The sequence below is a fragment of the Canis lupus genome, chromosome 10 (genome assembly GCF_003254725.2).
Source record: "Canis lupus dingo isolate Sandy chromosome 10, ASM325472v2, whole genome shotgun sequence".
NCBI classification, from domain to species: domain Eukaryota; kingdom Metazoa; phylum Chordata; class Mammalia; order Carnivora; family Canidae; genus Canis; species Canis lupus.
Genome location: NC_064252.1, coordinates 64,663,085 through 64,686,090, shown reverse-complemented (window position 1 = coordinate 64,686,090; position 23,006 = coordinate 64,663,085). Strand labels below are relative to the sequence as shown.

Genomic DNA, 23,006 nt, shown 5'->3' with positions numbered 1-23,006 from the left:
GTAAATGATCTGCCCTGCATTAATGAGGTTGGATACCCCTATGAAGAGAGGGAAGTGAAAGAAACATGTAAGCAGCCTTGGTATTGTCTGTTGAATTTAATTTCTTTTAAGAAACCAGAAGCAAAAATGGCATTATTATGCTTTGATAAAGTTGGGTAGTTGGTACCCAGGTGTTTTGTTTTTTCTCTTTAAATATTTGAAATTTTCACAGCCTTAATTAATTTCAAAGCTGTTATTGTAAGGCTTTATCTATTATAGATTAACTACAAATTGAAACTAAGTAAGGTTTCATAATGCCAATGTTCTAATTAAGAAACATTTTTTGAATTTTAGCTTCTTTGCTGTGTATAATCATTCTTTTGTGTCTTTATATCTGTTTTCCCTTTATACAACCTGTTTCCACTTCCTTTGTGCAGGTTTTCCCCCTTTCTGATATTATCTTCAACTCATATACATAGAAAACGCCTGAAAACAAAACTGAAAAGTTCTTTTTAGCAATGTTTTTAGTTTGGAATAAGTCAGAAGTATAGTCGTAAGCATTCTGTCCATTTCCTTTGGTAATGTTTAATCATTCTATGAATTTTTCCATATCTAGCCTAGCATATTGCAAATACTTGTCACCTTATAGAGTCAAAGAATGTTAAGAAAACCAGTTAACTTTTTGGTAACTTATTTATAACTCTTTGAGTTACTTTAAAATCAAGATTCTTATCTTGCAGAATTCTATATTTTCTCCTTTTTAGAGCATGGTTAAGTACAATTTTCAGTTTCTACATGGGGTTTGATTTTGATTACTTTATGATTTAAAATATTTATAAGGGAGACCCAGATTTTACAGTGTTTTTATACAGTGAAATTTTATGTTCTTACTCTACAACATTTTCAAAGTATTCTTGTACATCCCACTCAAGTAACTACTCACAGTTGAGGTTACAAAGAATTATTGATTTCTACCTTAAATTTCAGGAGAAAATATATCAAACACGTGATAGATTACTTTTCTCTTTTGAATTTGATTTGATTGGCCTACCAGCTAATGTTGCTATTAATCTTCTCTTCCTTAGGCAATAAGCAACAAGGACCAGCACAGCATATCGTATACCTTATCTCGAGCACAGACAGTGGTGGTTGAATATACTCATGACAGCAACACTGATATGTTTCAGGTATTATAACATCTGGATTTTTTTTCTTAAAAAAAAAAAAAAGTCGAAAACCTATTGTCAGTGACTTTTGCTGTGGTCAGATTCATGATTATCATATTTTAATCATGTATTTCACTAAAATATATATTTCTAAATCTCATATATAGAAGTCAGCATAGCATGATTAAAAAATGGGCCCTGGTAAACATTACTTAGCCACTCTATGCCTCAGTTTCCTCCTGTGAAGTTCAGGTAATAGAGCTTCTTCCCTCATATGACATTTAGGAGGCTTAGATGTGTTAGTACATGTAAAGTGCTCAAAGCTGGGCCAACTATTAATAATAGTAGTTATAATAATAGTTTAGTTAACTATTATCCCAAAAAAGGAAGCAAGAAATATCCTGCACATATTTACAACTGGTTTTTGCCACTATTTTCCACCTTCCTCTCTAGGTAGCAAAATGTATAGGCAGTTTCTAATTGTCTATGTTATGTTTGTGATCAAACCTGTTTTTCAACTCATCTTTGCTCCAAGTTACTAATGCATAAAACTTTTTTTTCCCTCTCATTTTTGTACCAATCAAGTACTGATGTTTTTATATACTTGATAGAACAATCAAACCCAAAGATGTAAACAAAATCCATGATGTCTTCTCCCTTCTTTGGTTTTGTAAAGTCCTGGACTGTTTGAAAACAAATAGAGCATAAAGTACCTGATAATGTTACTCTTTACAATTACTGTCCCAGTGACTTTTTTCAATTTTTCTTTATTTTGCAAGATTGAACAGGAAAAGTCCTGGAGATATCTTTAATTATAATCAATAACAAAATATTTTATTGAAGTCACTTGTTCTCCTCTAGCCCTTCTAGGAGAATACTGAACTTTTTAGTGTAGTGTCTCTATAGTAGTTAATATCAGAATATGGATATATATTTATGTCTTTCTTGCTTTTGCCAAAAGAATTTTAAAATAAATAACACCCTTAATGAAGATGAAGGTTGGGATCTTAATGAGAACCTAACAAAAGCTTTAGGATGATTTTCTACATTTTAGTTCACTGACAACCGGTTAAAATAAATATGCTTAATTAGTTTTTTAAAAAATCAAGATGCTACTTAGATGTTTGATTCCAGACTAGAACTTTAGTTTCAGAAAATATCTTGAATTCATTTATTTACCCCTTATTTTTTGTCAGTAAAGTTACTGAAATCTTGTGAATTAAAGGTTATGAAATTAGTAGGGCAGAATTGAAATTAAAACAGGCATTCTTGATATTGAACTCGAGTTGGAAGAGGTGAGTCCGGTATCAAAATGGAGGTAAAACCGCTGCCTGGCCACCCCCAACCCGACTCCGGCCGTCACCGCTGCCGCCGGAGGGAGGAAGGCCATGATCCAAAGGAACCCGAGCAGTTGAGAAAACTGTTTATTGGTGGTTTGAGCTTTGAAACTACGGATGATAGTTTAAGAGAACATTTTGAAAAATGGGGCACACTTACAGATTGTGTGGTAATGAGAGACCCCCAAACAAGACGTTCCAGGGGTTTTGGTCTTGTGACTTACTCTTGTGTTGAAGAGGTGAATGCAGCAATGTGTGCCCGACCACACAAGGTTGATGGGCGTGTAGTGGAACCAAAGAGAGCTGTTTCTGGAGAGGATTCTGTAAAGCCTGGTCCCCATCTAACAGTGAAGAAAATTTTTATTGGTGGTATTAAAGAAGATACAGAATAATATAATTTGAGAGATTACTTTGAAAAGTATGGCAAAATTGAAACCATAGAAGTTATGGAAGACTGACAGAGTGGAAAAAAGAGGATTTGCTTTTGTAACTTTTGATGATCATGATACAGTTGATAAAATTGTTGTTCAGAAATACCACACTATTAATGGGCATAATTGTGAAGTGAAAAAGGCCCTTTCTAAACAAGAGATGCAGTGTGCTGGATCGCAAAGAGGTCATGGAGGTGGATCTGGCAGCTTCATGGGTTGTGGAGGAAACTTTGGAGGTGGTGGTAATTTTGGCCGTGGTAGAAACTTTGGTGGAAGAGGAGGCTATGGTGGTGGAGGTGGTGGCAGCAGAGGTAGTTATGGAGGAGGTGATGGTGGCAACTACGGTGGTGGTTCTGGTTATAGTAGTAGAGGAGGCTATGGTGGTGGTGGACCAGGATATGGAAACCAAGGAGGCGGATATGGTGGTGGTGGTGGTGGTGGTGGAGGAGGATGATACGATGGTTACAATGAAGGAGAAAATTTTGGAGGTAACTATGGTGGTGGTGGGAACTATAATGATTTTGGAAATTATAGTGGACAACAGCAATCAAATTATGGACCCATGAAAGGGGGCAGTTTTGGTGGAAGAAGCTCGGGCAGTCCCTATGGTGGTGGTTATGGATCTGGTGGTAGAAGTGGTGGATATGGTAGCAGAAGGTTCTAAAAAAATTTCAGAAGAAAAGGGCTACAGTTCTTAGCAGGAGAGAGAGCGAGGAGTTGTCAGGAAAGCTGCAGGTTACTTTGAGACAGTCTTCCCAAATGCATTAGAGGAACTGTAAAAATCTGCCACAGGAGGAACGATGATCCATAGTCAGAAAAGTTACTGCAGCTTAAACAGGAAACCCTTCTTGTTCAGGACCGTCATAGCCACAGTTTGCAAAAAGTGCAGCTATTGATTAATGCAATGTAGTGTCAATTAGATGTACATTCCTGAGGTCTTTTATCTGTTGTAGCTTTGTCTTTTTCTTTTTCTTTTTCTTTTCATTACATCAGGTATATTGCCCTGTAAATTGTGGTAGTGGTACCAGGAATAAAAAATTAAGGAATTTTTAACTTTTCAAAAAAAAAACAAAAACAGGCATTCTTGGGGATCCCTGGGTGGCTCAGCAATTTAGCGTCTGCCTTCAGCCCAGGGCATTATCCTGGAGTCCCAGGATCAAGTACCGCATCGGGCTCCCTGCATGGAGCCTGCTTCTCCCTCTGCCTTGTCTCTGCCTCTCTCTCTCTCTCTCTCTCTCTCTCTCTGTCTCTCATGAATAAATAAATAAATAAAATCTTTAAAAAAAAGCAGGCATTCTGAATTATAGAACAGTGTCTTTACTATCTTATGAGGGTTCCTTAGATAAGTTGCAGCATTTTCAGTTTTTTCCTTTTCATAAAGGAGAGTTTTTTCTAAATTGTAGTCATGATACTCCTTCTACAAAGCATTACACTGATGGAAAATCCAAACATTTCTACATCAAAAAATTGGAGATATATCGGAAACTACCCTGATAAATTAGCCAGTCTCTGAGGAACTGATTTTATAATCATTCTGGGATTGCCTGCCTTCCTTCCAAACTGAACAAGAACATTTATTGTAATTCATTAGCTATTTAAACTCCAACTCTCTGCATTTGGTTGACACTATGAAGTAAATAAAGGAGACATTATAATTTGGTTATATTCATAGGTGTTATACTGGCAATCTAAATGTGAAGTACAAGTTTCTGATTGGGTTGAAGAGGAGGGAAGATGTCACAGTAGTGACTTTTTATCCAGACTTTTTTTTTTTTTTGTCATCCAAGTGAGTATGATTTTGTCAGTCTAGCCAGTAGAGAGGCATTCTGACAAAAGAGATCACAAAGTACACAGTGGTGTAGTAGAAGATTTACGGGCTGCTTGGGGCTAGAATATACTTTTCATATGAATGGCAATGATAGGAAACTAAGCTGGATCGGTAGGAAGCAAATTGTGAAGTCAATTTCTAATTATTATAGAAATAAGAAACTAAGAAGTTTGGATAGTCTGTGAGGAAGGAACCATTAGGGTTTTTAATGAGAGTGGGAGGGAATGACATGAGCTCTATATTTTTAAAGCTAATTGTAGCAGTTAGAGGAAGAATTGTTAAAATTTATCTTAACACAGTTACATTTTGGCACTTTGATCATGATCACATAGGCTTTTTCTCTTCATGGATACTTAAGGTTTCTTCCTTCTGACCTATCTTAACCAATATTGCTTTGATATCTTAAATCTCTAAGACTCAGCTCAAGTATCAGCTCTTCTGGAACAATCTCCCCTCCCAATTGAGTGCCACTTCTGAATATCTTGATTCTAAATATCAATCCTCAATCCATTCCTGGGCCTGCATTTTTTGGATCTAAAAGAACCTTTTATTTTTAGAAATATTTTTAGTTTCAAAAGTTTCTGAGACCATTTTCTTTAAATGTTATCTAAAAAGCAGGAAAAGGGACATGCAGTCTTAAGTTTGTTAACTAACCAGTTTTCTTCTAAAACCATCCAAATAAGAAAGACATGCTTGATGATAGGACAAAAATGCTAAAAGGATTTTCTCCAAAAGTGTGTGGTAATGAGGAATTCTTAAGACTCAGCTATGCAAAGAATGTCTTTGAAGTGTCATCATCTTTGTAGAGGGTCAGTGTTTTTTTCTAAATATCTACTTCAGTTTTATATTACTTGATAACAAATATATGAATGAACTCAGTTTTAAATGTTTACTTTAAAACCCTGTGACACTCTCCTCTATTCCAGATTTCCTTTTTTCTTTCATTTTTAAATGTTTACTTTAAAACCCCGAGACAGGGCAGCCCAGGTGGTTCAGCGGTATAGTGGCGCCTTCAGCCCAGGGTGTGATCCTGGAGACCCAGGATCCAGTCCCACATCAGGCTCCCTGCATGGAGCCTGCTTCTCCCTCTGCCTGTGTCTCTGCTTCTCTGTGTGTGTGTGTGTCTCTCATGAATAAATAAGTAAAATCTTTAAAAAATAAAATAAAATAAAACCCCAAGACAATCAGTTCTGTCATCTATTTCTTTTTTTCTTCTCAACTTTCATCTTTCAAAATGAAAATTAGTTTATTTGCTAGTGGTACCTCTGAAGATGTTTTAATTTACTGACCCATATATCAAAACTCTTATCTGGGAACCTTGTCTCTCTAAAATAATGGCCAAGAAACAGGAAGAAAATAAAAAGGACATCCAGGTATATAAAATAAAGGCCACATAAGCCATGTACTAAAATTCCTTTTCTTTGCTCCCTGGAGAATCCTTTAAGATCTTACCAAGAACCTTTTGAAATACTATTCTTTGAAGTCTGTTTTTGTTTTTTTTTTTTTCCTCAACCCTAGCAGAATAATAGTGGCTGATTAGAGGAGGGGTATGCTGCTAGAACCAAATATGCCTAATAGCAAGAAATGGGAGTTGACAACTTGACAGAAAACACACAAAAATATCTATAAAGTATGCATAAGGCCTCAAAGCAAAGCTATATAAGCCCATAATGTAAGGATCAGCATTCTTGTACACCTTTATAGCACCTGAAACATCACTGCATTCAGTATAATATAAATGGTATTTATAGTTAAATGTCTTGGAGTCATCATAAAAGATTTACTTGTGTGTTCACTATATTCTGTTGAAGAAGGTAGAGTAATACATGTTAGGCATATTTCCCTCCAAAGGGGTTAAAATTAAAGTTTCCAGCCATCTAGAAATCTCAGCCATGCTAAACTCTGCATTCCCTGAGGGTTTTATATATTCTGGATGGTAAGTTCCCACTTACTTCTATGCTCTAAATGATTATCATGTCAGAACAAGTATGACAGATTAGGTTTCCAGGGTGTAGATGCTCTCAGAGTTAAGTATAAGTTTGAGCTCTAGAAATTTCAGAGGCTTACTGATTTCACCTTTTTGTATCTTTCTTGAATGGATTTTTCCATTGTGTTCCTTCCAGTAGGTTTATAGACATTTCTTTTTTCCTTTAGATTGGTCGGTCGACTGAAAGTCCCATTGATTTTGTAGTAACTGACACAGTTCCTGGAAGCCAAAGTAATTCTGATACACAGTCAGTGCAAAGCACTATATCAAGATTTGCCTGTAGAATCATATGTGAACGGAATCCCCCCTTTACAGCACGGATTTATGCTGCAGGATTTGACTCATCAAAAAACATCTTTCTTGGGGTAAAAAGCTTTTTTCCTAAATGATGCATTATATTATAACCACTTCTGTTTCCAAATTACAAAAAGAAATGGAAGCTCACTATTCTAATTGCTACTAGGAGAAGGCTGCCAAATGGAAGACGTCAGATGGGCAGATGGATGGTTTAACCACTAATGGCGTTCTTGTTATGCATCCACGTAATGGGTTCACAGAAGACTCCAAGCCTGGAATATGGAGAGAAATATCAGTGTGTGGAAATGTATTTAGCCTGCGGGAAACCAGATCAGCTCAGCAGAGAGGAAAAATGGTAAGTATTGAGATGGAGCTTCTTATTTAGCTACAGTAAACACATAGGGTGGGTTGGACTGAATGCGTTATCTATTTCCAAAAACTCTTAAAATCTCTTGCTGACATAGAGTACTTAAGGCTATCAAACACTGACCACTAAATATTAAACTAGAGGATAATATCTTAATGTTTGAATCAAGACACTTTAAAAATTTGTTCTTTCATATTATGTTAATACATTTTAAAACCTAAGCTTTCCTAAATTAAATAGCACTGTGTATTTTCTATTTATATCTCTTTGACCGTGTTGTATATTGGAAATATTAGACTTACTGAGTAGCTAGATGTTTTAGTCATAAACTATCTTCACTGTAAAGTTAAAAAGATATATGTTCCTATTCAGTATTTTATCTTTGATTTTCAAACTTACATTTTTCATGACTGCCATTCTTATATTTAGTAACAATCATAGGAAATCTCAATTCTTGAGTAAGGAGCATGTAAGACCAAAACTCTCATGTAAAAATTGAAAACAAAATGGTGAATGTGTTTTTCGATTCTTATTTCCTTTAGGTGGAAATTGAAACCAATCAGTTACAAGATGGCTCATTAATTGACCTCTGCGGTGCAACATTGCTGTGGCGTACTGCAGAAGGCCTTTCCCACACTCCTACAGTGAAGCATTTAGAAGCTTTAAGACAGGAAATCAATGCAGCACGACCTCAGTGCCCTGTAGGGTTCAACACACTAGCATTTCCTAGTATGAAGAGGAAAGATGTTGTCGATGAAAAACAGCCATGGGTATACCTAAACTGCGGCCATGTGCATGGCTATCATAACTGGGGAAACAAAGAAGAACGTGATGGAAAAGATCGTGAATGTCCCATGTGTAGGTCTATTGGTCCCTATGTCCCTCTGTGGCTTGGATGTGAAGCTGGATTTTATGTGGACGCCGGCCCTCCAACCCATGCATTCAGCCCATGTGGGCATGTGTGTTCAGAAAAGACAACTGCCTATTGGTCCCAGATCCCGCTTCCTCATGGTACTCATACTTTTCATGCAGCCTGCCCCTTTTGTGCACATCAGTTGGCTGGTGAACAAGGCTACATCAGACTTATTTTCCAAGGACCTCTAGACTAACAGACAGTTGTCCTCCAGGACTACATTATAAATTTATAAGCTAAGTGAGTTGGGTTTTCCAACCTGTTGTCCATGTCACAGTTTCTCTGCTCTGGTCATTTGCATTAAGATGAAGAATTTTTTTAAACATTTATAATAAATAGTAACAATTTCTGATCAGAAAATCTGGGAAACTCAAGAAAAAGAATTTCTGAAAGTACCAGACTTATGAATTCTGAGTTTTGAAAATATATTTTGAGGATAAAAAGACATAGTCTAATTTGTTGCCTTCCTTTTAGTGTTTTTGAATCACCCATCCTCAGTGTTGAAAAATTGTTTTATATAACTGAGGGTACTGTTGGTTCAAACTATGTTAGTTTACAGTTTGTTGCAAACATTGTAAAATACAGCAACATGTATATTAACTTTTTTCTATTTATCTTTATTATAGAAAATATCTTAGAATGTTCTTGATAGAGTAGCATGGTAACGATGGTGTCACACTCTTGGTGTGAACGGTAGTTTAGTGAGCATAGCTCAAGGATTTGCAAGCTTAGAAAGGACAAGAGAGCCTCTCTCCCCACCCTCTTCTAAATATGGAATTTGGTAAATTAGAATACTTTGTAAAACCAAATTCATATTAATTATTGTGTAAGAGCTGTTTGTTTTTAACCACATTGAATATAATCAGGAAAGTTTTTTCTTAATGTTTCTCTCAAGTGTAGTATATAACAAAACTTAATGCTAAAAACATTTTATATGCTCCTTTGAATATGCAATTTAATCTAGATTATCTATTTTTCTCCCATGATAACTTAATCTGTTTTTAGTATCAGCAACATTTGGCAAGTTTATTTTTTAGATATAAACTGTGGTTCATCTGTTCACTGTTTCTAGAAAAAAAAAATCATTCTCATGAGAGAAAGCATACATTAACAAGGAAGAGAGTGACTTGATTTGCTTTTATAAAAAGAAATAATTAATTGATTATTCTGCGTGTGGTCTTACCTAGGCATTAAGAAATCTAGAGAGATATAAAGGGTTCAATGACAATAGTGCCCCACCCCCCTTTTTTAAACTAGCAGACCCGCCTTAACTTTGTCGGCTTTGAATCCTAAAGAGAGTTGCCACCGTGTGACTCAAGAGAATGTTTGGTTGGCAGATGAGCACCAGTGACAGCCGAGTAGAACATACTTGCATGGTATGTTTGTTCTCTAATTCCAATAAGTTCTTCACTTAAAGAAGCAAGAAAACGTTTCTTCACTCCCTCCCTGCCCTTTTTTTTTTAATGCACCACAAGGGAAGTATAGACAGTTGCACTACATCAAACCCTTTGTGACACTTGTAGAAATCAGTACACTTTTAGACTAGAGAGAATCTTTTTTTTTTTAATCTTTTGATTTGTTTTCCTTTAGTTCAAAAGTTGTGTTATAATTGCCTCTAGCAAATTTTCGTATGTGGTAGTATAGCTTTAATTTATCGTAACTATTACTATGCTGTTCTGAATTTTCTTTTGGTTTAAAAAAAAAAATCTGTTGCTTAGAAGCCATGAACTATTTTACTTTAATTCAACTTGTCAAAATTTCCTTGTTTTTAAAATGATCATTTGGGTTCACTCAGGAAATGCATGTCAGGAAACCTGTATTATAAGTTTACTAGTTGTGATGTATCAGTAACTGCTGTTACCCCCTTTTCAAAGAAATATAATTGATTTTGAAGTTTTCTAGATAGTCACATGCTTTGTGACTAATGCAAGGAAATCAAGTCCTGTGTTGTACTTGTTCTAGTCATTTCTATTCAGGCTATATATTGTAGCTAATTTTTATTTGCAATTAATTTATTCAAACTAAGTAAATACTTTTCAAAATAGTTACTTGAATTTGTCTCTGTGAGTTCGTTTTTGCATAACTGAGAATGGGAAACCAGAAATGAAAACTTGGGGACAAATCTACCCCCCCACTTCACAAATACTCACTTGAAATAGATGAAGAATTTGTATTTAATGTAACACTTTAAATCTCTGGTTCTCTTGGGAAAGCATCTCTTACTTATTAATAAGGAACTTTGTTCAGTGGTTGAATAATTAAAGCTTTAGTTAAGTCCTACTAGAGATTTGTCTTTTTGCAAGTTGAATACTAGACTCTTTAAACAGTGCTTCGGTGACCATAAAAGGTTCATGTTCTTCCCAAAGTGCCTGAATTCCCTCCTCCCAACTGTGAAAAGTCTGGTTCATTTTCTGTCAAAATTTAAGTTTTGAAAACTCAGGTAATTTAAGTGATGAGGTGTTTTTTTATCCAAGCATTTTGAATATTAGTTCTGTCATTTTGCTAACACCTAATAGAACACTTAGTTACTCAGTGGTATTAAGGGGATATCAGTATTCTGGTCAAGGAGAAAAAGTTCTATTTAGGTCTCCCAAATATACTCAAAAGAAAGATAATATTTACGGCTTAACTCTTTTATCAAAGTGATCTTACTTATCTAAATGTTCCTTAATTTATATTAGGGAATTTTCCTTCATCTAACATGTTAGGGTCATGAAATGAGACAGGGTAAATATCCAGAAGGAGAAATCCTTTTCCAGGCTATCATCTTGAAGCTGTAATTGCTTACTTCCATCATTTTAAAAATATTCTGGTACATGTAAAATAGGATAGGAATATGTAATAATGTAAATAAATATATAATTACATCTAACATGAATACTCCTACTCTACTCTTCCGTCAGGATACTTCAAGAACCATGTGTGATGCATGATCTTCTGACACGTAGACTGAGTGAGTGAGGGCACCAGTGAAAATCCATCGTTTCTTAGAATTATATTTACCTTATAAATTTAAACACTTCGGCCCCTCATCCTAATGGATCATCTTGTGCCATCCCACTTTAGGGACACTGGCTAAAAGATCTATGATCCATTCTTTTGTGTTTATGATCCAAGCATTAACCCTGTAGCATGTAGCAAATGAGATCACCAAAATACTGCTTACTGAACTATATTATTCTGTCTCCCACTTCCACTTTCATAAATATGTATACTTTAAGACCATGCCCTCAAATTTTATCTATGCATTCTTTCAACAGATATTTCAATACCTGCTCTGCACCAAACCACTTTGGGTGATTTAACAGGAAAAAGAATCCCTGCCTTCTTGGGGCTTATGTTTTAGTGGGGAAGATAGAAACGAGTAAGAAAATAAAAGATACAGCATGATGGGTAGTGAACAGTGCTGAAGGGACAAATAAAGGAGATACAAAATGCCATGGGTGATGTGTGTGGAATGTTCGCGATATTAAAGGGGAGAGGGCCAGGGAAAGCTGCACTTAGGAGGAGAACATTTAGGCAAAGGGAATAGCAATTGCAAGAGTCTTAAAGTAAAAGTGTGCTTGGAATATTTCCATAATAGAATGGAAGCGTAGCTATGTAGTGTAAGAGGGAGGAGTAATAGGTATGGCCAAAGAGGTAAAGGGATGAAACTAGACCATGGACTGCCTCCTGAGGCTTGGCTTTTATCCTGAGTGAGATGGGGGTTCTAGGGAGGATTTTGAGTAGGAAAGTGACGTGATCCAACTTAGGTTTTAGTTAATGCAAACAGACTGAAGTGATAATGAGGAGACCAGTTAGTCCATAGCAGTAACTCTGGAAAGAAATGATGGTGGCAGGGATCCCTGGGTGGCGCAGTGGTTTAGCGCCTGCCTTTGGCCCAGGGCGCGATCCTGGAGACCCGGGATCGAATCCCACGTCAGGCTCCCGGTGCATGGAGCCTGCTTCTCCCTCTGCCTGTGTCTCTGCCTCTCTCTCTCTCTGTGACTATCATAAATAAATAAAAATTTAAAAAAAAAAAAAAAAAAAAAGAAATGATGGTGGCATAGATCAAAGTGGTGGCAGTGGAGCAGGTTTGAAAAGTGGCCAGAATCTGGGTATATTTGAAGGCAAAGCTGACAATATTTGCTGGCAGATCAGATATAGGGTATGAAAGGAGAGGAATTAGGAATGACTTCGCCCAATTAGCCTGGACAACTGGAAAAATAGAATTGCTGTTTAGAATGGAGATTATGAGAAGAAAAGGGGGGAGGAGGGGCGTACTGCTTGTAGAATCAGGAAAACCTTGGACATCAGTTTGAGACTCCCCTATTAGACAAGGTATTTGCCAAAGGTGAACTGTCACTGCATTTTTTTAAATCTCCTTTCAAAGTTCTTAACCACCATGAACAAAGTTCTCCATACATGCTATGTTAGCTTAGAAACAAAAAGTGTTTCTCCTAATTAATGGCAAACTTCCTTTCATTAAATAGAGTTGGGACACCTCTCATATTTCTCTCTTTGCTTTGGCTGCCCTTTGAGGAAATGTGGTTCTGTTTTCAACTATAGTAACTTCCTTTAGCCAATAATTTCTGATACAGTTTTTCTTCCTCTTCATGTACATCTTTTTGTGTAGCTCTTCCTTTAAAAAAAAAAAGTATTTGAATCTTAATATTTTGCTGCTTCAAATTCTTTCTGGCAGTGACAAAGCACAAGTTGTGTTTTGTTTTTAAAAATCTTTTGAAAAAAATCTTTTTAATATTCTTGGGGATCCCTGGGTGGCTCAGCAGTTTAGCACCTGCCTTCGGCCCAGGGTGTGATCCTGGAGTCCCGGGATCAAGTGCCACATTGGGCTCCCTGCATGGAGCCTGCTTCTCCCTCTGTTTGTGTCTCTGCCTCTCTCTCCCCCACCCCTGTGTTTCTCATGAATAAATAAATAAAATGTTTAATAAAAAATCTTTTGAATATTCAGATGTTTACAGAAAACACAGAGTTCTTGAACCTATAAGCCCAGATTTCAGTATCCAGCCTCCCTTAAAGAAATATGCCTGTATTTGATAATACTGTCAGCAGAAAATGGAGTAAATAAGATCAGATTCTTCCTAGTAATTGTAAAGCATCACATCCATTTAAACATTCTGTTAGACAATATGATGGGAATGCTTGTCTGTTTAGGTTGACATTAGATTGTAAACTCAGCTATGTATGTGATAGTTAAGCCACAGCATAAAATAAATTCCTCACGGCTAACATTTGAGTATTTAGAACAGGCACTGTTCTAAATGCACAATTTTAAGTATATTATTTAAAGCCGAAAACAGCTCTGTGAGGTAGGAATTCTTGTCTACATTTAATGACAAAACTAGGTACAGTATTATCTAGTAACTTGCCCAAGGTTCACATGGCTCATGACTACAGGAGGTAGAATTTGAGCCTTGGAAGTCTTGCTCTATTTCTGTGTATGCAGCCACCATATTTGCTCCCTGCCCCTTTTTTGTTGAGTGGGATTTGAAGTCTATTTCTTTCATAGTTTTTAAAAAATGATTTAAGGTAGCTAACCAAAATTATAAATAACATTAAAACATCAGTAGCAAAGTTTTTAAAAAGAAAGCAACGAAAAAAAGGTTTGGTATTATAACAAAGTAAGAACCAGAAGTGGTGTGAGTACATGAATGGATTTAATGAAGACCTACAAATTTGCTAAACATGAGTCACAAATCAATTTAGCACAAAGGTGTTTAGCAGGTTATTCAATAAGGGGAGCAGGATCAGCTATAAGATCCAGGCAGCTGCTTAGAAGGTAGCAAATTCAATGATGGAGAAACATAATCATTTCTAGTCCTGCAACCAGAGAAATGCACATCCAGGAAATAGTGCCATTCCTTCATATTGGTGGACTCACACAGTATTGTCTTTATGTGACTGGCTTATTTCACTGACATAATGTCCTTAAGGTTCATTCATCCATGTTGCATATTGCAAAAATTTTCCTTTTTTAAGGCTGAATTGTATTCCAGAGTATGTATATACCATGTTTTCTTTACCAATTCACCTGTTGGACTTTGATGTTGTTTACACATTGTGGCTCTTGTGAATAATGCCTCAATGAACATGGGAGTGCTAATATCTCTTCAAAATCCTGATTTCAGTTCTTTTGGATAACTACCCAGAAATGGGATTGCTGGATCAAATGGTAGTTACATTTTTAATTTCTTGAGGAATTCTTTTTTATTTTTTATTTTCCATAGTGGCTGCACCATTTTGCATTCCTACAAACAGTGTGCAAGGGTTCCAATGTCTGTACATCCTTGCCAACACTTTATTGTCTTTAGTTTTTTAAAAATAGCCAACCTGACAGATGTGAAATGACATCTCACTGTGTTTTGATTTGGATTTCCCTGATGATTAGTGACATTGAACATTTTTTATATACCTGTTGGCCATGTGTATATCTTCTAAAATAGCTATTCAAGTCCTTAGCCCATTTTTTAGTCAACTTATTAGGTTTTGTTTTGTGTGGGGGGGGTTATTAATATTATTATTATTATTATTGAGTCATATGAGTGTCTTCTGTATTTTGGAAATTAAGCCCTTATCAGATATGGTTTGCAAATAAAGTCTCCCATTCCACAGGTTGCCTTTTCATTCTGTTGTTTCCTTTGCTATGCAAAAACTTTTCAGTTTGATATAGTCCCACTTACTCATTTTTGCTTTTGTTGCCTGTGCTTTTGGTATCCTATCTGCTCATTCCCTGCTTTAATGATAGAACCCACTGAAGGAATTCTTTCCCTAGTTAAGCTGTCATGGTGCCTGGCACATGGTAAATGCTGAAAAATTATTTCTTACATAATTGTAGGAAACTATTAGAACTCTGAACCATTAGGCTATCAAAACAGTCTAAGAGCATTAACAAAAAGTCAAAAAGAATGAAGGTTACAGAAGCCATTTGATCAAAAAACAGTTTTTCTTGGCTGAAAAGATAAAAATGGAAAACAAACGCGGAGACATTGCAAAGACAATAAGTAGGTGATCTGGCAACAAGACAAAACCCATGGATGATGCCGGAAGAGAACAAAAAGAATTCTGGAGAAAAGAGAAGGAATATTGATTACAGCCCAAAAGTGTGTCACGCAGACTTGAGAGCCTATCATTGGTAGGAAAGGCACAAAAAGCAATCCAAGATTGAAAGGGAAAATTAAGATCTGTTCACCTTAGAATTTCCTGAAGTTCCGTATATCATATTACTGTGTAACTATGAGTAAAAATACAGAATATGAAACTAGAAAGGATCGTGGCAGTCACGTTACAGTTGAGAAACCAAGGCCTTAGGCAAAGTGGCTACTAACTGATACATCTGGTACTGGAACCTCTTTCCCTGTCCACCTAATTCAGGGACTTGAGTCATCAAGATTCAGTTAAATTCCCAGGTTTTGTTTGTTGAAGCAGAGATAACTATGTTGCACTTTAATAGTTTCTATTTTAAAATAAAAAGTGCCAATGGAGTTGAACATCAACTGTCATTGTGTTATAAACAATGACTCCCAATTGTAGGGGATGATCTGCTTCAGAATTCTTTCAACTAAAAGTATGCCTAGTTTGAAAATCAAAGACAAGAGTAGGAAGTGAGAATTTAAGCCTTGTGCTGTAGTTTCAGCCCTTTGGTACTCTGGGTGAATCATTCAGCTAAGGGGGGTGGCGGGGGGCGCTCACTCAAAGACAGGGCTCTGTCACACTTTTTCTGTTTATTGTGAAGTTAGCACAATTGTTTTGCACATCACACCTCTGTGGGAATGGAACACATTCAGATGTTGCTCACTTTGAATTACCTACTTTGTCAAGTGATCTTTGGAAAATGAGTTATTTGAAATAGTGATTGTAATGTCTCCTTGAAATGTTAAAATTACTATATTGCCAAGCAACTCGAAATCTTTTTTAATTCATGATATAATTGAATAACCTGAATCCTACGTGCCCATAAAGTTGTCCAAAGCTTGAATCATGAGGGACAGATCCCTAGGTAAAGAGACAGTAGTTGAATTGGGCTAGCTGGACAAGGACAAAATAAGGAATTTCCCACAAAATGGCTATCAGAGATCTGCAGTATGTAAGAACTCACAGCAGGGATGGGCTCAGGGGCAGGTGAGGAGCGGTAACGGGAGGAATTTCCCACTATGGTCTTAGGATCCCTGAAGTAATTACTTCCAAAGCTGAGTGTAAATAGGGATTAAGGATAGGGTCAGTGATTAGAGAATTTATTGTGCATCCCCCTCCATGAGAAGCCATAGTAATTATTATCCACATGTCCAGGTGCGGAAATTATAGGAAGGAATCATAACATCAAGAGATTGGCAGTTTCTTGGAGCTCTCTGCCCCTCTGTCTCACACCCACACCCACCAAACAGCTGCTTCCCATTTTGGAACGAGTATAATCCTCAAGATGACTTTTTTGAAAGAAATAGTGTTCACTTGAGTGTGTAAATTCTAACAAGTTTGTTAGTGTAATTTCTATATCAGTCCCACTGCAGGAATGCAAATGTTAATTATATTTTTGATTGATTTTATTCAAAGAACTCAATTATGGCAGGAGTTCCTGAATGAGATGTACTATGCAAAGTTGGTATTTAGTTGCAGAGGCAATCACTGTAACTATGAAGTGATACCTGTGATGCGATGAAAGTCAAAGAAACTTACTCTTGAGACGTGGCCTTTTGCAGAGAAGCACTAAAAGACTGTTTACCACTTTGGCATTTTGCTATAGGAGTTTAAAGGGTTGAGAGTTTACAACCAAGAGTTTGTTTAAAGGTGCTTTTATGGTTTCATTATTACTACTGACTTCAAATATGCTATATTTATTTACCAAAGTGTTTTAATTCCTCTTTAAATACAAAAGGACCATTGAAAATGTCTGGGTGGAATTTCATAAACACAAGGAACTCTTCAGACAAGGCATGTGTCCAAGCCTTAATCCAGTCTGGCCCCAGACACCAGTCTTTAGATGTTCTTTTATCAGAGTAGGTAACAATGAGCAGTTATTCGCTGTAAATAAACTAGAGACTGAGTGAGGGGAGTTTGAAAATACTGAGATAAGGAGTCCCCCTTTAGAGAGGATCCAGTTATCCTGAAGCCAGCATTTCCTGTAATTTTGTAACATACTTTTATGTTTAGGTCCTTGGCTCTATTGTGGTTAAGAATCGCATTACCTGCTAACCTATGGGAACATGATAATCCAACTCTGGCATCAATGAATTCATGCCCATTTGACCTCATCTTAGTCCCTTAGGACTTTGGTGCTGGTTCTTGGTGTGGAATTAGACTTGTCAGAGCAGATGGTCCCAGACTAACAAAACTTCAGTTGAAGAGCTCAGTAGTCTCTTTGAGATATAACAAAACCAGAGAATCTTTTTTTTTTTTTTTAAACCAGAGAATCTTAAAGAAATGATGAAATAAAAAAAAAAAAAAAAAAGAAATGATGAAATCATCTTCAGTTTAAGTATTTTTTAAATCATTCAATGGCTAGTGGAAAGGATATTCCAAATTATTCATAGCTAAAGCACTTTGAAAGGGTCTAGTTTGAAGGGACACAGTTCAGTGCAGTGATGCAACATTTGAAACCTCTTAACAGACTCTAAGGAACTGTCCCTATGAGCCTGTCTTGCAGTTTAGTTATATGTTGATCTGTGACACCAGTTTGAATATCTTTTTGATCTGCAGAAATGTTTGGTTGTGATGGGAATTTGAATAGATAATTGATCTTAACTTTTTTGTGTATTTCTTCATTATGATGAATTAAGCCTGCTCACCCATGAAATATACTACAGAATGGGAGAGACATGAATGAAAGAATTGGTATAACATGTAGTAGTTTAAATTTTTACTGAGAATATTACATAAATTTGATTTATGCCATTATTGTTGCTCATAATGGCTGATCCTTTGAGCTACCAGTCAACGCTCTGGATTCTGAAATATCCTTGGTTTGATTTGTAAGTACACCTGTAATCACAGGACCCAGCATTCACTAGGGAAGATTTACACACAAACAAATGAGAACATTCCCCGAAAATCTATTTGTGACTTTGTTTTTTTACAGTTTCTCTTTCTGTGGAAAGGTGATAGAAGTCTTTATTTGGAAAACTAGGTATAATTATACAAAATGGAATCTTATGCAATGACATCATCTTCCTGGCTGGCAAACACACAGTGACTTTAAAGGCCCTCTTTCATTTGCTTCTGTTTGCATGCTTTATTTCCAGCTAACAGCATTTCTGAAATGCCAGCATTTGCTTTTTGTTTTCTAGTGTTGTATCTAAGCAAACTCAACTTATAAAGGTGCTTACAAGATGATACCATATTTTTTGGAGAATTATAGGAGGTCAGTTCTCTAAGTGAAGTTGGAGATAGTGGAATTGATTTATTAATAACTCTTAAATTTCTGGTCCTTTCTGAACCAATTATTTTCTCATGGAGAAAAACTATTTTATGACCAGCAAACATATATCAGGGACTGATAGATACAGATCTTCCTCGGCTTTCAATGGGGTTGCATTCCAATAAACCCATCAGAAGTTGAAAATGTCTTAAGTTGAAAATGTATTGAATACTACTGAACATCAATAGCTTAGCCTCGCCTACCTTAAATGTGCTCAGAACACTTACATGGGCCTATAGTTGGATGAAATCATCTAACAAAACCTATTTTATAATAAAGTCTTGGATATCTTACCCTTATAAATTACTGAATACTTTACTGAAAGTATGGAATAATTGTATGGGTACAGCGTGGTTGTAAGTGTATTGGTTGTTTACCCTCCTAATTGCATGGCTGACAGGGAACTGTGGCTCAATGCTGCTGCCCAGTGTCCCGAGAGAACACCAAACTGCCCATCACTAGCCTGGAAAAAGATCCAAATTTAAAATTCAATTCAAATTTAAAATTCTCTTGAATGTGTATCACTTTTGAACTATCATAAAGTCAAAAAACTGTTAAGTCAAACCAGTGTGAGTTAGGGACCATCTGGAATGACTGGATCCAAGCATGTGAGTAGTGCAATGCTTTATGATCAATATGGTTAGAAAAACAGCTCAGAGCAAAATTCTCTTTGGTGTCTTAAGCCTGTAATGTGATTTGGACTTGGATGACTGTGACTGAAACTATTTCTCTGATTTCATTCTGCTTCTTGAAGGCCAGGAGGCCTTTCATAATAGAGTGAAGGGAGATCTTCAAGAGAATAAAATACTTGCAGAAGACAAAAGTTTGATCTTTCATAAAACTTGAGGTTGTGACAAGAGGGTAACCGACATAGAGTCAGCATTCAGTTAAATATTCATTGAATATTTGACCAGAAATGGACCCTTCACCCTTCATGAGTGATGAAGGCTATTTTTAATTTTCTAGCAACCTTGAGATCACAAGATAGGAGAGAAGAACTCCACTCCTGAGTGGAATAGGAAAGTAATAAGAGTCTTTGCTGACAGTTAGATACACCTTTTCTCTCCTTGTCCTGTGGAACTCCTGGGGAAACCTCAAAGAAGGAAGCCTGTTGACAGCTTAATTGGAAAGCAAGAGTTGATTTTAATTTGATTTTTTGTCTCTGAATGAGCATCACAATTTACAGAGCTTTGTTAAACTTAGTAATTAAAAAAAAAACATTAAATAAAAACATCTAAAGAGAATGATTCTGTCTTTTCACTCTCCATGAGAATTGTTTCATTGAAGATCTCTTAATTGCCTAACTAGTCAGACGAGTTTAGTCACTGAGAAAGGGACACAGATATTGAATACTGAATACCTACTTTGGATTCATGTATTCACTAAAAATATGTTGAGCATCCAGTAAGTGAGGAACACCGGGGATGTAAAGATGAGTAAAATAGACATGGTCCTTACCCTCACAATGCTGAAAATCTAGTAAAAGGAAGTGGATGAATAAACAGAATATGATGTATAAGTGCTATGACAGAAATAAAGATCTCAGTCTTTGTGGTTGGCAGAGAGCACATAGGAGGTGTATGGAACCTCTTAGAGAGGTTAGAGAAGGCTCTCTAGATGAAAGTGATAACCATCACAGACCTGAAAGAAGGAGGAGGCAGCCAAGGATGAGGGAGGATGGCAGGTGAGGGCAGTGGGAATAGGATTCCCCGCAGAGGGAGCAGCTCAGCCTGTTCAGAGGCTCAGCACCAATAGAGAGGAGCATGTATTTAGGAACTGAAGTTGAATGTGGCTAAGTGGAGAATAAAAGGAGGGAAATAGCAGGAGAAGAGGCCAAAGATACAGGCTGGAGACCTATCCAACAGCTTTTGTAAGAAAGCCAAGGCATTGAGCTTTATCCTAACGGCCATAGGGAATCAGGGAATGCCGAGACCAGATCTGTACTTTTGAAAGATCACTCGGCTATACTGTGGAGAATGGGTATGCAAGACTGGAAGCAGAGCAAGTTTTAGAATAGCCCAAGTGAGAGACAATGGGAAACCGTATGAGGGAAGTAGCAGTGAGAATGGAGATAAGTGGATGGATCTGAAACATTTAACATATTGAGGAGTAAACCTGGCAAGACTTTATGATTGATTAAAGAGGACCCATGACCATCTTGGGCAATTAGACAGATGGTTGTTCATTTACCATATTGGAATAACAGAATAGCAGGTCTGAGGGTGAGGGATGAATGTAGTTCGAGATCACCATAAGGTATCATATCAGTGATGGCTGCTCTGTTGATTGTTGAATTTATGACTCTGAAGCCCCAAAATGAGATCCACCTTGGAGATAGAAATGACAATTTGGGATCACCAGCCTGAGGTTCTATAAGGGAATGAAACTTCCCAAGAAGCCATGATCTAGACAGACAGAAAGATTAACACTTAAGTGATAAAGTAAAAGAAGGGGGAAAAAAAATAACAAAGGCTGAGAAAGAGATGTCATTGAAAAAAAAATACAAAACCAGAAGAGATAAATGATATGGAAGCCAAGAGAAGAAAATGCATTAAGAAGGGGTGGTCTATAGAGTCACATTACTGAGGTGCAAAAATAAGCTGAAGACTGAGAAATAGCCGTTGATTTGGCTACAGGAAAGGTGTTGGTGATCTTGGCAACAGCATATTTGCAGAGTGGTGGAAACAGAAACTATGCTCTGGTGGTTTGAGAAGATCCTGAGGGATGAAGAAGTGGAGACCTGGAAAAGTCAAGGAGTTTGACTGTTGATGGGGGAGATGTGAAGCGAGTAAAGAGGGAAGAGGGAGGAGGGGGAACAGGAAAGAAGAGAAAACTGGATAGGGATGCAAGGTTGAAGGGAAGTTTTTCTGTGTTGGTTTTGTAGATGAGAACTATTTGAGGATGCTTGATACTGAAAGGAAGGAGCCGGTGAAATAAGGGAGGAAGATACTGGATAGTAGTAAGGTAGTCCCTGAGTACGATGGAAGAGACTGGATCCCTAGCACAGAGGAGAAATTAGCTTTCAAAAACTAATCTCATTGTAATTGGAGGAAAGAAAAAAAAAAAAGAGTGCAGGTATGAGTAATCTTGGAGGTGAGTGATGGAGGAGACAAGTTCCTATCTAATGTTTTTTTTTTTGTATTTTCCCTCTGTAATAAGGAGAGGTCAGCTGCTGAGAGGGAAATGGGAGAAGGAGGAAAAGTCTGAAGAGAATGAAGGAGGTTTGAAGTGGCTACTGGAGAGAATTGGACACACAGCTAAGCAGCACTGAGGGCCCAGGTGAGGTTGGAGAAGGTACTAGGTATTGGCAGTGATCTGTGTAGTCATATAATTTGACCACCAGCATGTAGAGCCCCCAGGATTGGTGTGGGGAAGTTAGAATGATCCAACTTTGTTATATTAGTTCTGTTTGGTTACAAGTGATGGAAAAGCCCAAATAACAGTAAACATGAAAGACGTCAATTGCTCTCTTACATAAAAACCCAGGTAGACTAATAAGGCTAGACTAGAGCACCAAGGTGTCAAGCAAGAATCAAGAGTCTTTCTAGCTCCTAGTTTTACTATCCTCAGGATTTGACTTCCATGTCCTGATCCAGCAATTTCTCCAACACCATCCTTTTGGCTTGCGCTCCAGTCAGCAAGAAGAAGGAAGGCTCAGGAGAAGCCCCTGTGCTACTAATATTTACACTCATTGGCCATAGAACATGGAACATCTAGTTGCAAGGGACACTGACAAATAGACTTTATTATCGGTGACCCTGTGCCCAGTTAACATTTTAAAGCCTTGAACCCAGACCATAGGAGATATTAATAGGGTTTATCAAGGTAGGTACAACAGGAGGGGAATAGAAGTCAGTGGCACCCCTCATCATAACCTTCCCAAATGTTCCTAAGGAGGCATTTCTGCTCACAGTTGAGAACCACTGGCCTAAATTAATCATGGTAATCCTGGCTCCCTTGCCACTGTGACTGGCTCAGAAGTGGACAGCTTAATCTAGAGCCGAGTGAGTTTAGCACAGGGCAATCTCCTACTCACCACGATTGCTTCACGCTGTCCAATTAATGGAAGGTCAGGATTTTTGTTTGATGCTTAGAGACTCACTCCCTTTCAGTCCCTCCAGACAAAATGGGGAGGCATGTGGGCTCAATTGCTGCTGACATCCAGCCTATAGCCAGTAGGACAGCCTGGTCCCAGAATGAAGCCGATCCTAAGGGTGGTTCAGTAGAAAGACAGAAACGTGGTAACTGAACTGCAACCAACCCCAAAAGCCTGGCCACTGCTGAATCTTCAGT

The 23,006-nt window shown here is 37.2% G+C and overlaps 1 protein-coding gene and 1 pseudogene across 8 annotated transcripts in view; both read left to right on the top strand.

Moving 5' to 3' along the window:
- The window catches only part of PELI1 (pellino E3 ubiquitin protein ligase 1), a 135,991-nt gene extending 125,638 nt beyond the window's left edge, over positions 1 to 10,353 (top strand). For all 8 annotated transcript variants that reach the window (XM_049115586.1, XM_035721699.2, XM_025469217.3 and 5 more), the window contains 4 exons: positions 1,065 to 1,166; positions 6,896 to 7,093; positions 7,192 to 7,380; positions 7,935 to 10,353. In XM_049115586.1, coding sequence (XP_048971543.1) covers positions 1,065 to 1,166; positions 6,896 to 7,093; positions 7,192 to 7,380; positions 7,935 to 8,501 — 1,056 coding nt within the window. In that variant the 3' untranslated portion in view covers positions 8,502 to 10,353. The remainder of the gene's footprint in view (positions 1 to 1,064; positions 1,167 to 6,895; positions 7,094 to 7,191; positions 7,381 to 7,934) is intronic.
- On the top strand, positions 2,422 to 3,723 carry LOC112673548 (heterogeneous nuclear ribonucleoprotein A3-like; annotated as a pseudogene).
- Positions 10,354 to 23,006: the final 12,653 nt, after the last annotated feature.